Source organism: Nansenia antarctica (assembly GCF_963989245.1).
Source record: "Nansenia antarctica genome assembly, chromosome: 5".
Classification (NCBI taxonomy): domain Eukaryota; kingdom Metazoa; phylum Chordata; class Actinopteri; order Argentiniformes; family Microstomatidae; genus Nansenia; species Nansenia antarctica.
In genome coordinates, this window is record NC_137690.1 from 48,447,888 (window position 1) to 48,471,069 (window position 23,182).

General features: G+C 45.1%; 3 protein-coding genes across 3 annotated transcripts; all 3 read left to right on the forward strand.

Moving 5' to 3' along the window:
* Positions 1–633: 633 nt before the first annotated feature.
* Positions 634–4,006, forward strand: LOC308156998 (extracellular calcium-sensing receptor-like; the record flags this gene model as incomplete). Its single annotated transcript, XM_080530467.1, has 6 exons — positions 634–842; positions 986–1,274; positions 1,477–2,232; positions 2,320–2,547; positions 2,808–2,931; positions 3,105–4,006. 6 exons carry the CDS (start codon positions 634–636, stop codon positions 4,004–4,006), a joined length of 2,508 nt encoding a protein of 835 aa, XP_080386593.1.
* Positions 4,007–7,068: 3,062 nt separating this feature from the next.
* Positions 7,069–16,026, forward strand: LOC308158074 (uncharacterized protein; the record flags this gene model as incomplete). The annotated part of the gene is made up of 12 exons (XM_080531666.1): positions 7,069–7,205; positions 7,387–7,675; positions 7,786–8,604; positions 8,812–9,039; positions 9,483–9,606; positions 9,955–10,850; positions 12,492–12,703; positions 12,910–13,195; positions 13,485–14,300; positions 14,394–14,624; positions 14,875–14,998; positions 15,131–16,026. 12 exons carry the CDS (start codon positions 7,069–7,071, stop codon positions 16,024–16,026), a joined length of 5,058 nt encoding a protein of 1,685 aa, XP_080387792.1.
* Positions 16,027–19,600: 3,574 nt separating this feature from the next.
* Positions 19,601–22,965, forward strand: LOC308158075 (extracellular calcium-sensing receptor-like; the record flags this gene model as incomplete). The annotated part of the gene is made up of 6 exons (XM_080531667.1): positions 19,601–19,824; positions 20,107–20,392; positions 20,495–21,292; positions 21,376–21,600; positions 21,815–21,938; positions 22,058–22,965. The coding sequence occupies 6 exons, from the start codon at positions 19,601–19,603 to the stop codon at positions 22,963–22,965; spliced, it is 2,565 nt and encodes an 854-aa protein (XP_080387793.1).
* Positions 22,966–23,182: the final 217 nt, after the last annotated feature.

Genomic DNA, 23,182 nt, shown 5'->3' on the forward strand with positions numbered 1-23,182 from the left:
TCAAGCCAAAGTAGTGCCAAGTTAGAAAGAAGAGATAGAATATTGTTTCTTATGATTATCAGTCAAATTAACAAATGTATAACATTTTGGGCCGGTTTCATGGACGTAGATCAAGACTAATCCTAGACTAAACAGTGTGATTTAATCCAGGACTAGGCTTAAACCTTGTCTGTGAAACCGGCCCTTTGATTACTATGTATAGCTTACAGTAATGACCAACCACCCAACCAAGTTAGGTCCCTGCTTTTGAGAGGAGCTATTCCTGGAGAATTCCAGTGTTTGCACTAACATGTTTAGCAATTAACTTCAAACTGCATGCAGAGACATAAAAAAGGTATCCATGAGTTCATGACTCTGAGTAAGTAGAAAAAAGGTCTCAATTGTGAAACATTTTTAATATCGCTATCCCTTTAACCTCTGAGAGCCTGGTCAGTGATGTGACTTTGGACATGGCACTTTATTCCCAGGAAGACCCATTGTGCCCTATTGAGGCTGTCCAATCACACTTGTCGCTGATTGGCTAACAAGAGGGCTGCCTGCCCTGAAGCAATCTACAAGTACATAAAATCCACTCCTCTAACTCTGGTCAGGGTGCAGATGCCCCCAGTGTGTGTGAGAGTGTGTATGTGTGTGATGCAGCTATGGTGGGTGGTGGTGATGGTGTTGGGAGCCTTTGGGGCAGAGGGAGAGGCACCTCTCTGTCAGATGCTGGGGAACCCAGAGTTCCCTCTGCTTTTCAAGGAGGGAGATGTGACCATCGGTGGAGCTTTCTCCATCCACAGCAAAATCACAGAGCCGCCTCTCTCCTTCACAGACACACCACCTCCACTCATCTGCTCCAGGTACTGTATGTTTACTCTTTTATCTGCTGTTTTTTGTCTACCTACCTCTGCCCCCTGCTTTCTTTGACCACCACAAACCAGTAATTAAATAACAAATGTTCTGGTATTTCCTCTATTCTGAACAAACATGTTATTTTCCTCAGTGTAAACCTCAGAGAGTTCCGATTCGCTCAGACAATGATCTTCGCCATCGAAGAGATCAACAGCAGTGAAACTCTGCTTCCAAATGTCTCTATTGGATACCGAATCTATGACAACTGTGGCTCGACGTTGTCGTCTATGCGTGCGGCCATGGCTCTGATGAATGGTCAGGATAGATTTGTGGGGAAGACCTGCTCTGGTCAATCGGCAGTGCACGCCATCATTGGAGAGTCTGAATCCTCATCCACCATAGTCTTGGCACGGACAACAGGACCATACAAAATACCTGTAGTAAGAGACCTAATCCTACTATAGCAAGCCTGTCTACAACAGTCAAAGTAGTATTGTCTCTCTCTGTCTCTCTTTCTTTCTCTCTTCCTCTCCATCCCTCTCTCTCTCCCTTATGTATGCATATACCATGCGTTCTGACGCTTAACCGAACCTAGCGATTTCACCCTTTTTTCCATCCTCTCCTGTTTAATTTTTTACACAGATCAGCCACTCTGCGACATGCGAGTGTCTGAGCAGCAGGAAGGAGTTCCCCTCTTTTTTCAGAACCATCGCGAGTGACCTCTATCAGAGCCAAGCGCTGGCCCAACTGGTCAAGCACTTCGGCTGGAGCTGGGTGGGGGCGGTCAACAGCGACAGCGACTACGGCAACAACGGCATGGCCATCTTCCTGGCTGCAGCCCAGGAGGAGGGTGTGTGCGTAGAATACTCTGAGAAATTCCACAGGACGGAGCCGGAGAAGCTCCTTAAGGTGGTGGATGTAATCCGGAGCGGCACGGCCCGGGTGATCGTGGGCTTCCTGGCCCACGTGGAGATGAACAACCTCCTGGAGCAGCTGAGTCTGCAGAATATCACAGGCCTCCAGTTCATCGGTGTGGAGGCCTGGATCACTGCAGACAGCCTGGTGACCCCCACCAGCTTCAGTGTGCTGGGGGGGTCACTGGGGTTCGCCGTGAGAAAGGCCAACATCAGCGGCTTTGACGACTTTGTGATAAAGCAGTTCTGGGAGACAGCATTTCAGTGCACAGAGTTGAATGAAAACAACATGACAGTAAAGATACCTTGTAGTGAAAATCAGGATCTGATAGCATTGAAAGATTATAATGACGATGTGGCAGAGTTGAGATACTCTGGTAATATCTATAAAGCCATTTACGCAGTGGCCCATTCTTTGCACAGCCTACTGAAATGCACAGCGGGTCACGGATGTGATAAAAGTGTGAAAACTGAACCCTGGCAGGTAAGAATGACACCTAAACTTCTCCATTTATCATTAATCCAAACAAAAGCAGTTAAACAGCTAATGTTTGTTTTTCTCTCTGGGCAGGTAGTGGAGTCACTGAAGAGGGTGAATTACACCATAAAGACGGGGGACCAGGTGTGGTTTGACAGTACAGGTGCAGCTGCGGCTCAGTACGAAGTGGTGAACTGGCAGCGCGGCCCAGACGGGGCGGTGCAGTTTAAACCAGTGGGCTACTACGACGCATCGCTTCCCCCAGGAAAGAAGTTTGCCCTGAGGACAGAAGCCATAATGTGGCCCGGGGGTCAGACACAGGTACACAATGTTCCTGAAAGACCCAAGATAATCACTTACAATCTGGGTGAGAGAAGTGAAGTGATTTTGCTCTTTCTGAAATTTGGAATCATCAAATATAACTGACTTATAACTAACTTATAAACATACACTATGGACTAGGTGTGGTGACAAAATATGTAGGGATCTTTGTCTTTCAGATTTTTACCATTGAAACTAAGAACTAAACAGCATTACAGACAACTTCAGAGTGAACCCTGTATGCTCTCTGCCTCTCGCAGATGCCTGTGTCTGTGTGCAGTGAGAGCTGTCCCCCAGGCTCTCGTAAGGCCGTGCAGAAAGGAAAGCCTGTCTGCTGTTATGACTGTATACCATGTGCAGAGGGGGAGATCAGTAACATCACAGGTACCACAGGCCCAATGTATTTTAATATCCATATCATATTTACTACCTACTCTCTGTGTATCCTGCTGAAGTGTCTCAGCGTTCGATCTCTGGTCCGTGTCTTCTGTAGATGATCACATAATGTATATGTACTATTCTTTACCCTTCAGTAAGTAACTATGGTTTCCTTACAGATTCTAATGGCTGCATACACTGTCCTGAGGAGTACTGGTCAAATCCTGACAGAGACACATGCATACTAAAGGCTGTAGAGTTCCTATCATTCACTGAGATCATGGGTATAGTGCTTGTGTTTTTCTCTTTGTTTGGAGTGTTTCTGACTATACTTGTGACTAGTCTCTTCTTTATCAAAAAGGACACCCCCATTGTAAGGGCAAACAACTCAGATTTGAGCTTTCTGCTGCTCTTCGCATTGACACTATGTTTCCTGTGTTCTCTTACCTTCATTGGCCGGCCCTCTGAGTGGTCCTGTATGCTGCGTCACACAGCGTTTGGGATCACCTTCGTCCTCTGTATCTCTTGTGTTCTGGGGAAAACAATAGTGGTGTTGATGGCCTTCAAAGCTACACTTCCAGGCAGGAATGTCATGAAATGGTTTGGGCCTCTACAGCAGAAACTCAGTGTTCTGGCTTTCACTCTCATACAGGTCCTGATTTGTGTGCTTTGGTTAACAATCTCCCCTCCTTTCCCCTACAAGAATATGAAGCACTATAATGATAAGATAATTCTAGAGTGTAGTCTGGGCTCAGCTATAGGCTTCTGGGCTGTGTTGGGGTATGTAGGACTCCTGGCTCTCTTGTGCTTTGTGCTGGCTTTTCTGGCTCGGAAGCTGCCTGATAACTTCAATGAAGCCAAATTCATCACCTTCAGCATGCTCATATTCTGTGCTGTCTGGATCACCTTTATCCCCGCTTATGTTAGTTCTCCTGGGAAGTTCACTGTAGCTGTGGAGATATTTGCCATTCTGGCCTCCAGTTTTGGTTTACTTATCTGTATATTTGCACCAAAATGCTACATTATCATATTGAAACCTCGGCTCAATACAAAGAAACACATGATGGGAAAAATGCAATAGAAATCTCCCTCAATATTGAAATAAATAAAATGATGTGTCTATCAATCCCTCTGGCTAATGTAATCAAATGTGTACTTTCAAATGAATACTTTCATTCTTTTTACAGTTTGGCTTTTTTTCTGACCTACCCTGGATGTTGTTAATAAATCCAGACAGTTTCATTGTGTAGTTATCTAGCAATGTACTGTACAACAGTTAGCATGCTAGCTGTTTGTGCTATAGTAGCATGGCTAAGAATGCAAAACTGTAGATGCTTTACTTTGCTAAATATGTATCTACCTGATTGATTTGAAAACTATATAGATGAAGCAACAACATCCTAGGTAAGCCAATTAGTGTAGAAGTACCCCATTATGCTTAAATTGGTACTCTGCACATTAAACATTAAATTCTAGGATCACAGGTTATGCACCAGCTCAACACTCCCCGCAAAGCTGGCTCTCATCACAAATTCTCGGCCTAACTGCTGGGAGCAAGCTCACTTTATGTAGGGTAGAGAAGCTGGAGAAGCTGTCCTTTAATGTGTAACGTCAAAGCAAGCAGGACAGGCAAAATTAAAATCCCATGGAGCCTACGCAATTATGAGAGCAATATGCCTTATATACTGAATACCTTTAATAATATTAATATTTTCTGATTTTTTTTTCTATTTACTGATCGGATTCACAATTGACCTGGAGGATGATAATAAAGAGAAACACACTGGTATGGCGATAGCCCTGTTGACAAACACCCACCTGACCTACAGTAGTTCCCAAACTTGGATGTCGGTACCCCATGTGGGGTCACCTGATTTCAGATTGAGGTCCCCTGATAAAATCAAACTAACCTCTATGATTTGATAAATAAGACACACACAGTCTTAATATAAAATGAAAATAACAATGTCTGTGTATTGCACCTGCAGCCTATATTGCAGTGTTTTAACCAATTAGAGCATATTATAGGTGATAAGAACATAATTTTGTATTATTATGAATTTGTTATTATGTTTTGGCATAGCTCGCGATCAAGTTGTTGGGGTCAGAGTAAATTATAGATATGAATTTGGGGTCACAAGAAAAAAGGGTTTGGGAACCCCTACCGTAGTAGCTGACGAATCATAATGAGATGTCGAACTGATTCTACTTAACTAAGAGAACTCCATACACAAACTGAACCACACTGAATGGTTTGGAATATTATCTTAATGTAATGAAATGAATTATAAAAGTTAAAGTGTTATTAGTTAAGTTCAATAGTTATTTAGCAGTGGACCGGGAATTGTTATGAAATTCGGATAAAACTTTGTGCACACGCCAGGGTTTCCGTTAGAAAAATTTGCCGCCGGACATCGTGTCCGGGAAGATTTCGATTTACCGGACAAACGTGAATTATTCCGGTCATCATATTAAAATATAATAAAAAATTTTTTTTTCAAAATCATATTTTTTTTTCTCCAAATCTAATATAGCTGTTTGTCGCGGTGATTACTGTTGTGTAGCGACCTATATATGCCATTTAATGTCTATTTCTCATCCGATACGATTAGATGCGAGCTATATAATAATATAACATGATTCGCATGCGCGCTATGCCATTATGTCCAGCGCTGAACGGGCGCCTCACTGGGAACTGAACAGACAGCATCGATCAATGAACGGACTCCACATTACGTTAACTGAAGTTTGTTAAATTGTTTGGGATTAATGTGAGTTTTCAATTTTCTCTTTCCAGTTTTACCCTTTTTTTAAAATTTTATCAATAAAACAACGTCATTTCTATAACCAGGGGGGTGTTCCATCGACGTCGCTGGAGGAAAGTCTGGGCTTGTTTTGACAAGTCTCGCGAGATCTATCAAGATATGCCTGGATCTTTTTAAGAGTCTCGCGGGACTTGGCGAAGTGGGCCTAGGTTTTCCTTTGGCGACGTTGATGGAACACCCCCCAGGTCTCGCTGGTTGGGAAGGCATTTTCGTTTAGCTGCCTGTCAAATCATACTTAGGGGATAGCCCTGTAAGCTCATACGGGTCTGTATGTCGTCCTGAAGACCGGCTGTTAGATCATATAGCTGAAGTTTGTCTCCATCTTACAACACTACTTTACATTGTTAGCAGGCTCATAAAACAAACCGTGTTAGTTGACTAGCGATGTGTCATTGATTTTCGACAACGCGGAAATGTATTCACATTTTTCGAAAGAAAAGTCAAAGCATTAGAACGTAGAACGGAACATCGCACGCGCGCGGAAAGCCACCGGCCCCGATTTGGCCAGAACTTTTTTTTCCGTCAGGAGATTTTCTTTTTGTTGCTTGAATCCCTGGGCTCCCCCGCACACCGTGATTTAATTCGCACACTGTCTTAGTGTAAATGTTGTCCGTTTCGTTTGTTATCCTTGTTATTGTGCGATAAAGATAAGGCTTTCCGCTTCGGGCCACCATTTTCAGCTGGGCACCGGACACACACACTCGTGCACGCGCGGCACTGCCCGAGAGAGAAGGACCCGCCCCCTTTGGTTAGCCTATAGGCTGGCTGGAGGGGGCGGGTCCTTCTCTCTCGGGCAGTGTGTGTGCGTGGGTGTGTGTGTGTTTGGTGCTCAGCTGAGAATGGTGGTGATTATTTTCACCGGACATTTTGTCCGACGAGTTTTCAGTTTGTCGGACTTCAACAAATGTTACCGGACAAAGACCGGTAATTACCGGTTAACGGAAACCCTGGCACACGCTTTTCATCTCTCACCATCTCAGTGTAGCAACCAACAACATATTATAGTTAGCTGTAACATGACATAACACAGATGTTTCATGTGGGGTGCACCCTGTAAAATCAGGTATCACCCCCCCCCCCCCAAGCCTCACTGAGCCACTGCAGAGATCATGTGATCCCATCCCTTTCTGATTTGCTAAGAGAAACTTGTCACAGTCTCCATAATGGATATAAACCCCTGTAGTTTTAGGAGGGGCACTTCATCAGATCTTTCTAAGAACATATGTTAGAGAGTGTGTGTAGTGTGATGCTGCTTCGGTGGGTGGTGCTGGTGGTGTTGGGAGCCTTTGGGGTCGAGAGAGAACCGCCTCTCTGTCAGATGCTGGGTACTCCAGAGTTCCCTCTGCTGTCTAAGGAAGGAGACGTGACCATCGGAGGAGCTTTCTCAATCCACAGAAAACCACAGCAAAATCCCCTCCTCTTCACAGACACACCATCTCCTCTCACCTGCTCCAGGTTAGTGTCTCCACTCTCTGGTTGTCATTTTAAAACAAGGAGAGAAAAAAACAGTATGCCTGTCTCTCATTTAAGTATATTAAGATTATGGCCATCTCTTCTGCAAAAATAAGAACCTTTTATGATGTAATTTGTATATCCAGTAATGAAAAAAGCTATATTGTCCCTTTTGCTTCATCAGCATAAACCTCAGAGAGTTCCGATTTGCTCAGACCATGATCTTTGCCATTGAGGAGATAAATAATAGCAGTATCCTGCTCCCCAACATTTCCATTGGCTACAAGATATTTGATAGCTGTGGAACGACAATGTCGTCTATGAGTGCGGCCATGGCTCTGATGAATGGTCAGGAGAGGACAGTGGGGAAGACCTGCTCTGGCCAATCATCAGTCCAGGCCATCATCGGAACATCCGAGTCCTCCTCGACCATCGTGATGTCACAAACCACGGACCCTTTCCACATACCAGTGGTAATACAGTACGCATCTTCAAACAAGTTGACTCAGCTTGGCCAATTAGACTTTTTTTTTCTTTTCTTTTTTAAATGACTACATTTCCCTATTCTTGCTGTTATGTTTAGATCAGCCACTTTGCCACCTGTGCGTGTCTCAGCAACAGAAATGACTACCCCTCCTTCTTCAGAACCATCCCCAGTGACTTCTACCAGAGCAGAGCGCTGGCAAAGCTGGTCAAACACTTTGGCTGGACCTGGGTGGGTGCGGTCAGAAGCGACAACGACTATGGCAACAGCGGCATGGCCACCTTCATAGAGGCTGCGGGTCTGGAGGGGGTCTGTGTCGAGTACTCCGAGGCCATCTCCAGGACCGACCACAGAGAGAAGATGGCAAGGGTGGTGGAGGTGATTCGAAAGGCCAGCTCCAGGGTTCTGGTTGCCTTCCTGGCCCAGGGAGAGATGGAGATTCTTCTGGAGGAGGTGTTGCGTCAGAACCTGACAGGGCTTCAGTGGGTGGGCAGTGAGTCCTGGATCACCGCCAGCCACCTGGCCACCAGGGGGCACTCTGCCGTCCTCAGCGGCTCTCTGGGCTTCACCATCAACAAATACAAGATCCCTGGGCTCCAAGAGTTCCTGCTAAGGGTTGGCCCAGCCCAGAGCCCAGGGAACGCCCTGGTCAGGGAGTTTTGGGAGAAGGCTTTTGGCTGCAGGTTCTGGTCTTCCCCACAGGGCGATAGAGGCAGTCAGACAGTCACACAGTGTTCTGGGTCTGAGAGACTGGAAGACATCAGTAACACTTTTACTGATGTGTCTGAGCTCAGGATCTCTAGTAATGTATACAAGGCTGTGTACGTTGTGGCACACGCCATACAGGATGTTCTGACATGCAGACGTGGGAGAGGAAGTGTGAATCAGACAGAGAAAGACCCCATTGTGCCAGGAGAGGTGAGGGGGGCTGCTTCTAATTTGACTAACATGGAGATATATTTACTACTGATTGACTGACAGGTTTTATATATTCACATTCAATACTGTACATTCACTAAAATCCCAACACATCTGACTATTCTCACATACATGGGCTGCATTGCGATATGAATGCTGTGACTTTAACCACCTCCATGTGTACTGATTACAATCCCATGCATGCAGGTATTGAAACACCTACGAGGTGTAAACTTCACCATGCCGTCAGGGGAGAGAATGTTTTTTGATGAGAACGGAGACCCGACGGCCACCTACGAGCTGGTGAACTGGCAGAGAGACGTGGCAGGAGACACAGCGTTTGTGACAGTGGGGAACTACGACGCATCGCTCCCTAAGCAGTACCAGTTTGCTATGAATGGAATAAAGATAGCATGGGCTGGAGATTCACAGAAGGTACTGTATTAGATTAGATTAGATTCAACCTTCCTGTCATTGCGAAATGTACAACGATTTTTTTTTGCTCTGGGCACAGGGTCAGCCATAGTCCTGGAGAAATTAGGGGTTAAGTGCCTTGCCCAAGGGCACAACGGCAGTGGTAGCCACCTTAGATATGATGCCAGCAACCCTCCAGTCACCAGTTCAAATGCAGCTCCCTTATATGCGCGATAATAGGAAAATCAACAACAGCAAACAACTCATGAAAAATAGTAACAGGCCATTCCAGGGACTGAAAAATAGTATTACGTTAGGGTGGCAATTTGATGAGTGGATTGGCTAATTGTACCGTATGAGTGAGAACACCATGGACATTTGAGAACGTTGCTTTTCTGTGATTAAGTGATTAAGTGAGGGAGTGAAAAGGGTGAGAAAGCAGCAGGTGTTGTATTGTGTTTCAGAAGCCACAGTCTGTGTGCAGTGAGAGCTGCCTGCCGGGTTTCCGCCAGGCCGTGATCAAAGGGAAGCCAGTCTGCTGTTTCTCCTGCATCCCCTGTGCTGCCGGGGAGATCAGCAACCACACCGGTGAGACACTGTGATCAAATACACTGGTCAAAACGTCAAAACGTGTCAACACTACGGACAGATGTTTATTTCACTGACATGAAACATTCGCCCAATGATCTGAACCAATCATCTCGTTCACTTAGGGTGCATCCAAAGTTGGCTTGTATCCAAAGCGACTTGCATTGCAGTGAGTGAGTGAGTGCATACATGTTTCAATATGGTCCCAGCGGGAAATCGAACCCCAAACCTAAGTGTTGTTAGCATCATGGTCTACCAAGTGAGCCACAGAGGACCACGATACGTCCTCTATATTCACGATAGGGTGAATGTAGGAGAGTGTCGTAACATGAGTTTTTTTCCTTTCAGAATCTGCTGAGTGCACGCGGTGTCCCCTGGAGCACTGGTCGAATGAAGATCAGAGCCAATGCGTCCCAAAGAGAGTGGAGTTCCTCTCGTTTGAGGAAACCATGGGAATCCTCCTCACCGCATTCTCATTGGTTGGAGCCTGTTTGACCGCAGCGGTGTCGTTGGTCTTCTTCCGTTTCAAAAACACACCCCTCGTCAAAGCGAGCAATTCAGAGCTGAGCTTCCTGCTGCTCTTCTCGTTGATGTTGTGTTTCCTGTGTTCTCTTACCTTCATTGGCCAGCCCTCTGAGTGGTCCTGTATGCTGCGTCACACCGCGTTTGGGATCACCTTCGCCCTGTGTATGTCCTGTGTCCTGGCTAAGACCATGGCTGTGGTGACAGCTTTTAAAAGCACAATGCCAGGCAGTACACTCCCCCAGTGCTCCGTCCCTCTCCAGAGAACGAGTGTGTTCAGTGGGACATTTCTACAGGTCATTGTGTGTGTGCTGTGGCTAAGTATTGCCCCTCCAGTACCACACAAAAACACAGACCACAGCAATGAAAAGATAATTCTAGAGTGTAGTCTGGGTTCAGCTGTGGGCTTCTGGGTTGTGTTGGGATATATAGGACTGCTGGCTCTCTTGTGCTTTGTGCTGGCTTTTCTGGCTCGGAAACTGCCTGATAACTTCAATGAAGCCAAATTCATCACCTTCAGCATGCTCATATTCTGTGCAGTTTGGATCACCTTTATCCCAGCTTATGTCAGCTCTCCTGGGAAGCTCACTGTAGCTGTGGAGATATTTGCCATTCTGGCATCCACCTTTGGTTTGCTCTTCTGTATATTTGCTCCAAAATGTTATATCATACTATTTAAACCAGAGAAAAACACAAAAAAACACATGGTGAGAAAAACACATGTAAAATCACAATAGTTAAGTCAACACTACAGAAAACAGGGTTAGGGTTAGGGTAATTACTGATGAGTAGTTCTTAACACTAGAAGCCCTGGGCCCTCATTACTAACCAAAGTACCCAGAGTGACGTATGGAGACATATAAATCCACTTATATCCTTCAACCATGTAAAAACTCTGCTTCTTTTTTTTGCCATCATTGTTAATTCAGAATGAAAAAAATTAAAATGTAAGTGAGTGAGTTTTATTCAATATATATACATATATATTATATATAATTAATATCAGCTCACAAGTTGGGCAAGTGAAGATGCAGATATTAACTACTATTTCACAACAAGCCCGTCCATTAGAATTGCTCAACAATGCCCCTGGTGGTTGTGTGGACCCCCGCGATACCATCGCTCAAGCAAGAACCTTTTCAACTCTGACCTACGTATCAAATCAAGAACTAGGTATATATCAAAATTCAAGGTGAAAGGGATAACAAGTCGGCGACCAATCAAAATATGCAGAGCTTTATTTTGAAACACAGAAATACATTTCAACGTTCTTGAAAATCACAACACAAAAAGTGAAGCCAAAATATTGCAATGCAATGGATTCGGTGAGTAATCCCCACTGCTACCTAGTTAACTATAACACTACTTTACATTGTTAGCGGGCTCACAAAACAGGCCGTATTAGTTGACTAGCGAGACAAATGTATTTACATTTTTCAAAATAAAAGTCTGAACATTAAATTGGCTGCCGGCTGGTTACCCCTTTCACCAGCAGCGGTCACATATATATTGTATGCACTCGCTGCAATGTAAATCGCTTCAGATAAACGCTTCAGCTAAACGCTTCAGCTAAAATGGCATATATGATCCTTCTCCATTGTTTCATGTCGTAACTAGTAAAACATCTAAATAATAACGCACACGCTCAGTGAAAATTAAAATGATGGTACACTTCAAAAGTCAAACTGGGGAAACTACACTGCGATAAAAAAAATAAAAATAAACGGCTTTTAGCCGATTATCTGTAAATAGTTATTGATAAATAGTTTACACTGTTAATAGTGCATAATGTTGTCCTTATAACACTCTGCTGACAACATTGTATGTTCGATTGCAAGGTATATGGAGTTTAGTGGTTTGTGTTACATAAGTGGATCTCTCAATGCTATTACCAAGCAATGTGTAATATTCTATGTAAAAGCATGTTAAAGTTATTGCAGACCTGCTTTACTACACAATTGAGGCAACTTGATGTGAAGTGTAACCAATAAAGAAATGTTGATTAGAGTACAAATAATTAACCCACAATTTAATGAATTGTGTTTTCATAAAAATCCTGATTTCCCCAAAGACGTGGCAAAGGGTAAAAAAAGAAGAAAATTACACCTTTTAAAGTATACTGTAGTTTGAACAAGTCATTGGTTCGGTGAGGGACAAATGTGACTATGCAAATGTGACACCTCAGCTGATAGGCTAATTGCTCTGTCAGTCACGTAGTGACTAGCCCAATCATTAGAGAGAAGTGAAAACAACACCCAGCTTGGAGCCTGGCTCATACAGCATCATAACCACCATTAGCGCCACCATATAAAGGAACCCAGATATCAGGGGTTTCTCCAGTGGAGTTGTGAGGACACACAGAGACAGCTATGCTGCTGCTAGCCGACCTACTGATGCTCACTCTGCTGACGGCCAAAGCTGAGAAGCCTGTGTGTCGACCTTACGGGACCAAAGAACTGTCCCAGTTCTCCAAGGAGGGCGACATCAACATAGGAGGCATTTTCTCCTTCCACCAAAATCCAGTCAGTGTGAATCCAACTCTTCAGGTCAACCCAGGGAGCATCCAATGCATCGGGTAAGAAAGGGTTAAAAGTATGTAAGTATGAACCATAAAATGTATTGTTCTGTTCACCGTGCTGTGAAACAATGTCGTAGTGTTAGCCATTATACTTCTACAGTACCACAGTAAGTCATACATTCTATTTTTCTGTCTGTTGAAATTAAATGACTTCCGCACTCACATAACTCACATAACAGGCCCCATTGACGTCCTCTCTGCAGGCTGGACCCAGGGGAGCTCCAGTATGCCCAGACAATGATATTTGCCATAGAGGAGATCAACAACAGCTCTGAGCTGCTTCCGGAGTTATCCCTGGGCTATAGGATCTTCGACTCCTGTCCCAGCATCCCCCTGTCTGTGCGGGCATCACTGGCGCTCATGAATGGGTATAGGGTGGGGACGGAGAGCTGTACCAAGCCCTCCACTGTGCATGCTGTTATAGGGGAAACTACGTCCACCTCCACCATAGGCATCGCACGCACCATGGGTCCATTCCAGATACCTGTGGTGAGTGAGTTTTGTTCAAGAGATTATTGTATCCCTGTTATGTACTAAGCTGTTTGCCGAAATAAATATGCAATCAGCTCTATACAATTTGGTGTTCAATCAGTGATAAAGGTAAGAGTGTACATATCATATGTGTGTGTGTGTGTGTGGCAAGAGATGAGATTAGAGTGTGAGAATATAATCATGCTTACAGTATGCGCTTCATTTCCACAGTGGTTCGATGAGAGCAGTGCATGTGTCATACCTGTTAAGACTAATTGCACACTCTTGCCTCTCCTTTTTGTCTCAGCTCAGTCATTCAGCCACCTGTGCGTGTCTGAGCAACAGAAGGGAGTACCCCTCCTTCTTCAGAACCATCCCCAGTGACCTCTACCAGAGCAGAGCGCTGGCAAAGCTGGTCAAACACTTTGGCTGGACCTGGGTGGGTGCCATCAGGACCAACAGTGACTATGGCAACAACGGCATGTCCACCTTCCTGAAAGCAGCCGAAACCGAGGGGGTCTGCGTTGAGTACTCGGTGGCCATTTACAGGACTGACCCCAGAGCTTGGTTTCTTGAGGTGGTGGACATCATCAAAAGGTCCACCTCCAAAGTGATCGTGGCCTTCGCCGACGGCACAGACCTGGACATCCTCATCAAAGAGCTGTACGCGCAGAACGTGACAGGGCTCCAGTGGGTAGGCAGCGAGGGCTGGATCACCTACCGCTACATCGCCTCCGAGGTGAACTACGCGGTGGTTCAGGGGGCAGTGGGCTTCGCTGTGCCCAACGCGCACATCCCCGGCCTGAGAGAGTTCATGGCCAACACCCGGCCCTCCACCAGGCCTGGAGACCGGGGTCTGGTGGAGCTGTGGGAGAGTGTGTTCAGCTGCAGCCTGGCTCCCGGCAGCACACAGGGCTCAGACAGAGCCTGCACTGGGGAGGAGTTGCTGGGGGAGACAGACACCCGCTACACAGACGTGTCAGACGCCAGCCTGCTGAACAACATATACAAGGCCGTGTACGCCGTGGCCCACGCACTACAGCTGCTCATCACCTGTCAGAGCGAAAAGGGGCCATTTGAAAACAACACATGCGCAGACAGGAATAAGATAGAACCATGGCAGGTAAAAGCACTGTCTCATCCGTATGATACTGTGGGCGGGGGGGTGAGCAAGCTGTCTTGAATGAAATGCCAACCCAGCTTTGTCTCCCTCTAGGTGTTGCATTACCTGACACAGGTGAATTTCACCACCAGGCATGGCGAGAGGGTGTTCTTTGACGAACACGGGGACCCTGCAGGGCGATACGCCCTGGTCAACTGGCAGATGGACGACATGGGCAATATAGTCTTTGAGACTATTGGCTACTATGACGCCTCCCAGCCAGAGGGGGAGCAGTTTGAGATGAAAGAGGGTGTGAGGGCCGTCTGGGCAGGCATGAGTCCCGAGGTAAGGCGCTATGTCATGGAGGTCTGTGCTAGTTGAAGATTGGATGTTCTCTGAGTCAGTGGCAGAATGTATGCAGTAATATAGCTCAGTTCAAGTAAGTGTCATTGTATCTGATGCAGTGACATGTACCCTGTACCATTAATCAAATCAAGTAAGTATCATTGTATCTGATAGTGAATAACTTTGCCTATAACTTATGTCTTCAGACATTTTTGCAAAATTGCAGATCACTCCAATGTGTGTGTTTTAGGTGCCAAGGTCTATCTGCAGCGAGAACTGCCCGCCGGGAACTCGCAGGGCAGTCGTTAAGGGCAAGCCTGTCTGCTGCTTCGACTGCATCACCTGCGCAGACGGGGAGTTCAGCAACACCACAAGTGAGAGCACGGGACTCGCAGCCTTTACGTTAGCCTTCGTCATGTTTCTACTCGGCAAAATCACAGCTAGCACTTTACTGGTCTATCTAAAGATGTACTTGCTGTACAGCTTAAAAATGTTTATGTTTTCAGATGCAGTGAGATGTGGCACATGCCCTCCTGAGTACAAGTCAAATGAAGAGAGGAATAACTGTGATCTGAAAGCCATTGAATTCCTCACCTTCAGGGAACTGATGGGTATACTGTTGGTTACATTCTCTGTGTTTGGAGGGTGTCTAACAGTGACAATAGCACTAATATTTTTCCACTACAAACAGACCCCCATCGTCAGGGCCAACAACTCAGAGCTGAGCTTCCTGCTGCTGTTCTCATTGATGTTGTGTTTCCTGTGTTCTCTTACCTTCATTGGCCGGCCCTCTGAGTGGTCCTGTATGCTGCGCCACACAGCGTTTGGGATCACCTTCGTCCTCTGTATCTCTTGTGTTCTGGGGAAAACAATAGTGGTGTTGATGGCCTTCAGGGCTACACTTCCAGGCAGTAGTGTCATGAAATGGTTTGGGCCTCTACAGCAAAGACTCAGTGTTCTGGCTTTCACTCTCATACAGGTACTGATTTGTGTGCTTTGGTTAACTATCTCCCCTCCTTTCCCCTACAAGAATATGAAGCACTATAATGATAAGATAATTCTAGAGTGTAGTCTGGGCTCAGCTATAGGCTTCTGGGCTGTGTTGGGGTATATAGGACTCCTGGCTCTCTTGTGCTTTGTGCTGGCTTTTCTGGCTCGGAAGCTGCCTGATAACTTCAATGAAGCCAAATTCATCACCTTCAGCATGCTCATATTCTGTGCAGTCTGGATCACCTTTATTCCAGCTTATGTCAGCTCCCCTGGGAAGTTCACTGTAGCTGTGGAGATCTTTGCCATTCTGGCCTCCAGTTTTGGTTTACTTATCTGTATATTTGCACCAAAATGTTATATCATCTTACTGAAACCAGAAAAAAATACAAAAAAACATATGATGGGTAAATGACCTCTAAAGCCCTGTGAATCCAAGTTACTGGCATGTTTCTTTGGCTATTTCAAGTTGAATTTGTTTACAGATTATTTTGCAGGTCATTGCCTTTCTATACTCTTCTTCTTCTAACACTATCTTTGTGTTATGGGTATAGTAAACATGTGTGTTGTTTGGCTTTAATACTGTAACATGACTGTCTGTTCCTGATTTGCACAATATTCAATAAATTGAAGCCGCTTATGGTTTCTGCCAAAGGCCTCCGATTCATATTCTAACATACTGATGATGCAAAATAAGCTGGGGAGTACTCTGCCAGTCCATAATTAGTAACCGTATCATAACGACCTGAAGAATGATTGCCCACCTGACCTGTCACACTATCAACATGTAATTCAAATATTATTGTCAAGGCTGCAATGCCTATACCTCCAAACTCCAGACAATTATCAATATATTTTCATGTTTTACTTTAATGGTGCAGTAGATTTGACTTCACAATGGTGTTTAATAATAAGGTTAGGGTTAGAGCTAAAAGAAGAACAAATGCTTCCCTGTCCCCACATCTTATCCACGCCCCCATATTTGGGGGGAAAAGTCGGGTCTATGTTTAATATAACAGATATAAAGAGCTTACCTTTATCAATAATGTTCATCGATATCGCAAACGATTCAGTAGATTCCATTCTAAACGACCGCATCGTTTTTTTACTTGCCCGGTAAATACAGTGCCACAAGCCCTTGTTTACAGCCACGTCACATAGCAAAATCGACCATGCTTGGTTTCAACCCCCGAATTTCCAAATCATTGGTCCTCGAAAGTAATTTTTTCCGCCTCTGCTCGAATCTATTGGCTCTGACGTGTGGTCAATCATTACATTTTGACCAATGGGTTCGGGAGAAAATTCACTGCGTAAACGGAGCTGGTGTGAAAACGAGGCCATTGCGCAATAGGAGCGCACAGAAAACCGCGCAGGAGGGCCCTGCTTGATGGAAACAGAGTCTAAACAGTTGGATTTGGAAGCAATTTATACTGTACCTATAGTGATATGTCAATGAAATATAATCAATGTTACAGTCTTGATACATGAGAAAGTCTGATACACTGATGGTGCCAAAATGTCTCAAATGGCAGAATTTGGTTGTCCGCCTAAACATACCTGTATTAAAACAGGTACAAAGTTGCATTGGCTCACATTACTAGCATCTAATTTGGCACAAGTACTCATCAGACCCTGGAGTACTGATTCCTAGATGATTTGGGCTTATTCAGTCAGGTCTAAAAGCTGTTGTTTTTTTAGGCGGAGAGTGAATTTGAGATTTTTCACAATGTTCTAGCTCTATTTACTCTGACACAGTAACATATAGAATCAGAATCAGAATCAGAATCAGAAGACTTTTATTGCCATGACATGTGAACATGTTAGGAATTTGGTTTGGTACCATGGAGCACGGTTTACAGAAGGACAGGTGCAAGACAGGACAAGACAGTGCAAACCAACATCAAAGTGCAAGAGTCATAATTAATATAAATATAAAGTGCAGAGATTCAAGTGTTCATATCCAGACAGTGCAAAGCTCTCTGGGTGGGGGTGGAGGGAGGGTAGATAGATAGGGGTCAGGTCAGGGGGGGGGGGGGGCAGCGGCATTTAGGAGCCGGATGGCTGTGGGGAAAAAGCTGTTGGTATGTCGGACCTTCACAGTATTTATGGACCGCACCCTCCTGCCTGAGGGGAGCGGGGCGAAGAGACCGTGTCCTGGGTGTGCGGGGTCAGCCATGATCTTCCTGGCCCTCCCCAAAGCCCTACTTTTAAACAGGGCCTCAAGGGGGGGCAAAGGGCAGCCAATCACCCTCTCCGCCGAGCGTATCACCCGCTGCAGCTTGGCCTTGTCCTTGGCCACTGCAGCGGGGAACCAGATGATGATGGCGGAGGTGACGATGGACTCAATGATGGCCGTGTAGAAGTTCACCAGCGTGGTCTTAGGAAGGTGGAATTTCCTGAGCTGCCTCAGGAAAAACAGTCTCTTCTGGGCCTTTTTTGTGAGGGCGTTGATGTGGGGCCCCCACTTCAAGTCCCGAGAGACTGTCACCCCAAGGAAGCGGCATGACTCCACTGTGGTGACTGGAGTGCCTCCCAGTATGATTGGAGAGGGAGGGGGTGGGTTCCTCCTGAAGTCCACTATCAGCTCCACTGTCTTAAGAGCATTTAGCTCCAGGTTGTTCCGGGTGCACCAGGAGACCACCAAGTCACAATATTGCGATTCTGACACCCCACAGGTGTTAGCTTTCATTTGATACCAAGATCATTATGAAGGCCCTTGTGATTGTGGAGATATTCTATATTCACTGTGGTCATGTGATTTCGAGCAGAAAACCAGAAAAATGGCATCGATAAGAGAGCCTCAGCTACACGTTGAATAATAGTCACTACAAATGAAAATATCACATAAATAACAACACATGTTGCCCAAATATTGGCATTCATGGAAAGAACATGTAGCACCTCTGCTTGTAAACCTTGAATTCCTAGGACTAATAAATTGCAGAAGTTAGGGGAAGATATTCCTGTGCCATTAACTGAATGTGGTAGGCTATGTTGCAAGTGCGATAACCTTCAGCATCACTGCGCAGATGGGTATTCCATCAACGTTGCAAAAGGAAAATCCAGGCTTATATTTGATCGCAAGACCAGATTTGTTCATAAATCTCGCGAAATGTATCAAAATAAGCATGGATTTTCATTTAGCAAGCTTGATGGAATACCCTTCTGAGTATTGTTAACCCTGACATATTTTCATTGCAAGGGGGTTTAGTCTTCAAGTCACATTTTAAATGTGTTTGTTATTCAGAATAACAACAATGTAGCTCACTGGTTCACATGTTCACTTTCAGAGTAAAGTTTGATACATCTTTGGTGATTGACTGATCAATCCAGCCAATGAGTGTTACAATTGTTTGCTAGCTAGTACTAGTACAAATTAAAACTATCACATTTCACAGATAAGTTACTATTCACTCATTAAAATCGTAGCATACCTGATATTGGCTGGTAGACTATGCATATTCAGATAAAATCTCCAGACATCTAGCAATAGGGAAATTAAGTTTATGCTAACATTAACCAGCTATTATCTTAGCTAGCTTTCCAACTCTGACATGAGATCAGAGGTGACAGCTATAACCAGCGCTATATGAAAGGAGGTGGTGCACATCGAAACATCTTTGAGTGTTATTATTTATTATTATGAAATGTACCATTTGAAAGTCAAGAATTACAATAAAAACAAGTGCATTATTATGAGCAACCATTAGATTAAAATGTGTTTAAACTTAATCTGCACTATTGTGCATTTGGTGTTCTTATCTCAAAGGTTGTGGCAGTACGACCAGTGGGAATAATAATAGTAATAATAATAATGATAATGATAATGTTAATGATAATAATAATAATAACAGCCTATCATGCAAGCTTCAACAGAATCTCCTAGGTAACTCGGAGGGAGGGTCTGGGCAGTTCCAGTGTCTTTGAGGACACTCAAACCTCTATAAAGAGTTGAATCCCTTTGCATGCTCTTCCCAGATACGGCTGCCATGGCATTGGGGACAGAGTCAGTACTGCTACTGTTACTGGTGGTGGTGAAGGGCAGAGCAACACTGGCAGCAGCCCCACCCTGCTCTCTGCTGGGCCAGCCATTTCTGCCACTGCTGTCTGCCGAGGGGGATATCAACATCGGAGCTGTGTTCAACATCCACAGAACGCCCCTGGTGAAGGTTCACTCATACACATCCAAACCAGAGATAATGTCCTGTGTCAGGTTGGTATACAGAACAACTGGGTATTTTTAATCTGCTTTAAAAAATATAAGCTAGTGTGGATCCACATACTGCATACAGCTCAATAATATTTCATATACCGGTAACTGTATTTATTGGGCTAGACATATGCTACTAGATACAAATCAACTTGGCTCTGAAATATTAGACTGTCAATTATTTTTAACTGACTGTATAATGTTTTAGTTCATACTGTATGCTTGCGTATTTCCCATTTTGACTTAAACGCTTCACATATCAGTTGTTTCTCCACCTGTGTCCAGATTGAGCCTACGTGAGTTCCAGTTTACTCAGAGCCTGATTTTCACCCTGGAGGAGATCAACAACAGCAGCGAGCTGTTGCCAGGCATGTCTCTGGGCTACCAGATCTATGATTCCTGTGGCTATGTCCCCATGGCCATCCGCTCAGCACTGGCCCTGATGAACAGGCATAGTAATGGGAACAACTCCTGCTCCCGATCTCCCACCGTCATGGCCATCATAGGGGAGTCTGGCTCCTCGCCCACCATTGGGATGGCCTCCGTGGCTGGACCCTTCAGCATCCCCGTGGTGAGAAATATATACATGGTTATTAGGGTGGTTAATGGGTGGTAAATATGAATTGTTAACCTAATGTCAATTTGACTTTTTTCTTCTACGAAAACCACTCAGATCAGCCACTTTGCCACCTGTGCGTGTCTCAGCAACAGAGAGAAGTACCCCTCCTTCTTCAGAACCATCCCCAGTGACTTCTACCAGAGCAGAGCGCTGGCAAAGCTGGTCAAGCACTTTGGATGGACCTGGGTGGGCGTGGTGAACAGCAACAACGACTACGGCAACAACGGCATGGCCACCTTTGTTGAGGCGGCACGTCAGGAGGGCATCTGCATCGAGTACAGAGAGGCCATCCACCGCACCGACCCCAGAGAGAGGATCCTGGAAGTCATCCAGGTCATGAGGAGGGGCTCGGCCAGAGTGGTGGTGGCTTTCATAGCAATGGGAGATATCATCCCCTTATTAGATGAGCTGGCACTAGATATGGTCCCAGGGCTGCAGTGGGTGGGCAGTGAGTCCTGGATCACGTCCAGAAGCCTGGGAGAGAACGAGGGCTTCGGCTTCCTCAAGGGGTCGGTGGGATTTGCCATCGGGAAAGCCAGACTGGACGGTCTGGAGGGGTTCTTAGACAGGGTGCACCCCTCCCAGGCCCCGAACAACAACCTTCTGAGGGAATTCTGGGAGATGGCGTTTGAGTGCTCCTTTGAAAAGGACAGTAATGGGGGTGGCACTCTGTGCACAGGAGAAGAAAGCTTGGCAGAACTGGAGAACCAATACACTGATGTGTCAGAGCTGAGAATAACTAATAAAGTTTATAAAGCAGCATATGCTGTCGCACATGCGCTACATAACCTTATACAAGACTTGAATAATCACACTCAGGGCAGCAACAGACCAAGCTTGAACCCACAGCAGGTGAGCTTATAATAACAGGTAGATACACTATTCTAGATATCCATTAGTCATTGCACCCTTTTTTCTCCATGTTGTGCCACCAGGTGCTTGAGTACCTGAGGGAGGTGAGATTCAGGGTGAAGACGGGCGAGCAGGTCTCATTTGATGCCAACGGAGACCCGGTGGCACGTTATGACCTGGTGAACTGGCAGCAGGCGGAGGACGGGTCCATGCAGTTTAACACTGTGGGTCTGTATGACGCCTCACTTCCCGCAGACCAGCGCTTCAACATCAACCAGGGACTGATGTGGGCTGAGGGCCAGACTGAGGTAGGATATCACTGTGTTTCAAAAACACATACTGCACAAACTATCCCTTAATTTTTTTTTTCTAATACTGAAAAAATGTATATTACTTTGCAGCTATGACAAATGTTCATCTAGTTTGGTCAGCTCAGCAAAACGTGATGTCCAAATGTTTAATTGTTAACACCACCACCCTACTGTTTTTACGGTGTAAATCTATTGTTCCTATCCAATTCAGGTGCCAGTGTCTGTGTGCAGTGAGCACTGTCCCTCCGGTACTCGTAAGGCCGTGCAGAAAGGAAAGCCTGTCTGCTGTTATGACTGTATACCATGTGCAGAGGGAGAGATCAGTAACATCACAGGTATAGTAAATACATATATAACAGTTTGCATCCTCTGTTACTGTAATTAGGACAAAGAGATATCAATAAGGGAAAAATAAGACAAGTAATGGAATTATTATTTTCTAATTTCCTTACAGATTCTAATGATTGCTCTCCTTGTGACATGGAGTACTGGTCCAATGAAAACAGGGACAGCTGTGTACTTAAAACAGTTGAATTCCTTACCTTCGAAGAAATCATGGGCATAGTTCTTGTTATTTGTTCCTTAGTTGGAGCCTGTGTTACTGTACTGGTAGCAATTGTGTTTTTTATTCATAAATACACCCCAATTGTCAGGGCCAACAACTCAGAGCTGAGCTTCCTGCTTCTTTTCTCATTGATACTGTGTTTCCTGTGCTCTCTTACCTTCATTGGCCGGCCCTCTGAGTGGTCCTGTATGCTGCGTCACACAGCATTTGGGATCACCTTCGTCCTCTGTATCTCTTGTGTTCTGGGGAAAACAATAGTGGTGTTAATGGCCTTCAGGGCTACACTTCCAGGCAGTAATGTCATGAAATGGTTTGGACCTCTACAGCAAAGACTCAGTGTTCTGTCTTTCACTCTCATACAGGTCCTGATTTGTGTGCTTTGGTTAACAATCTCCCCTCCTTTCCCCTACAAGAATATGAAGCATGATAAGGAAAAGATAATTCTAGAGTGTAGTCTGGGCTCAGCTATAGGCTTCTGGGCTGTGTTGGGGTATATAGGACTCCTGGCTCTCTTGTGCTTTGTGCTGGCTTTTCTGGCTCGGAAGCTGCCTGATAACTTCAATGAAGCCAAATTCATCACCTTCAGCATGCTCATATTCTGTGCTGTCTGGATCACCTTTATCCCAGCTTATGTCAGCTCCCCTGGGAAGTTCACTGTAGCTGTGGAGATCTTTGCCATTCTGGCCTCCAGTTTTGGTTTGCTTTTCTGTATATTTGCCCCAAAATGTTTCATTATTTTACTGAAGCCAGAGCAAAACACAAAGAAACACATGATGGGAAAGACAGAGTCAAAGTAAACATGAAAAAGAACTCCATCAATCCCTGAAGTCCCCTCACTCAAGACCCAGAGCACAGCCATGTGAAACCGGTAACAAGTCGCCAACCAATCAAAATGTTCTTACTGTTATTCAGAAACATTTCAACACATTTCAACGTTGTTGAAAACCAATGACACACTCGCTAGTCAAGCGAAAATATTGCAAAGCAATGGATTCGGTAAGTAATCCCCACTAC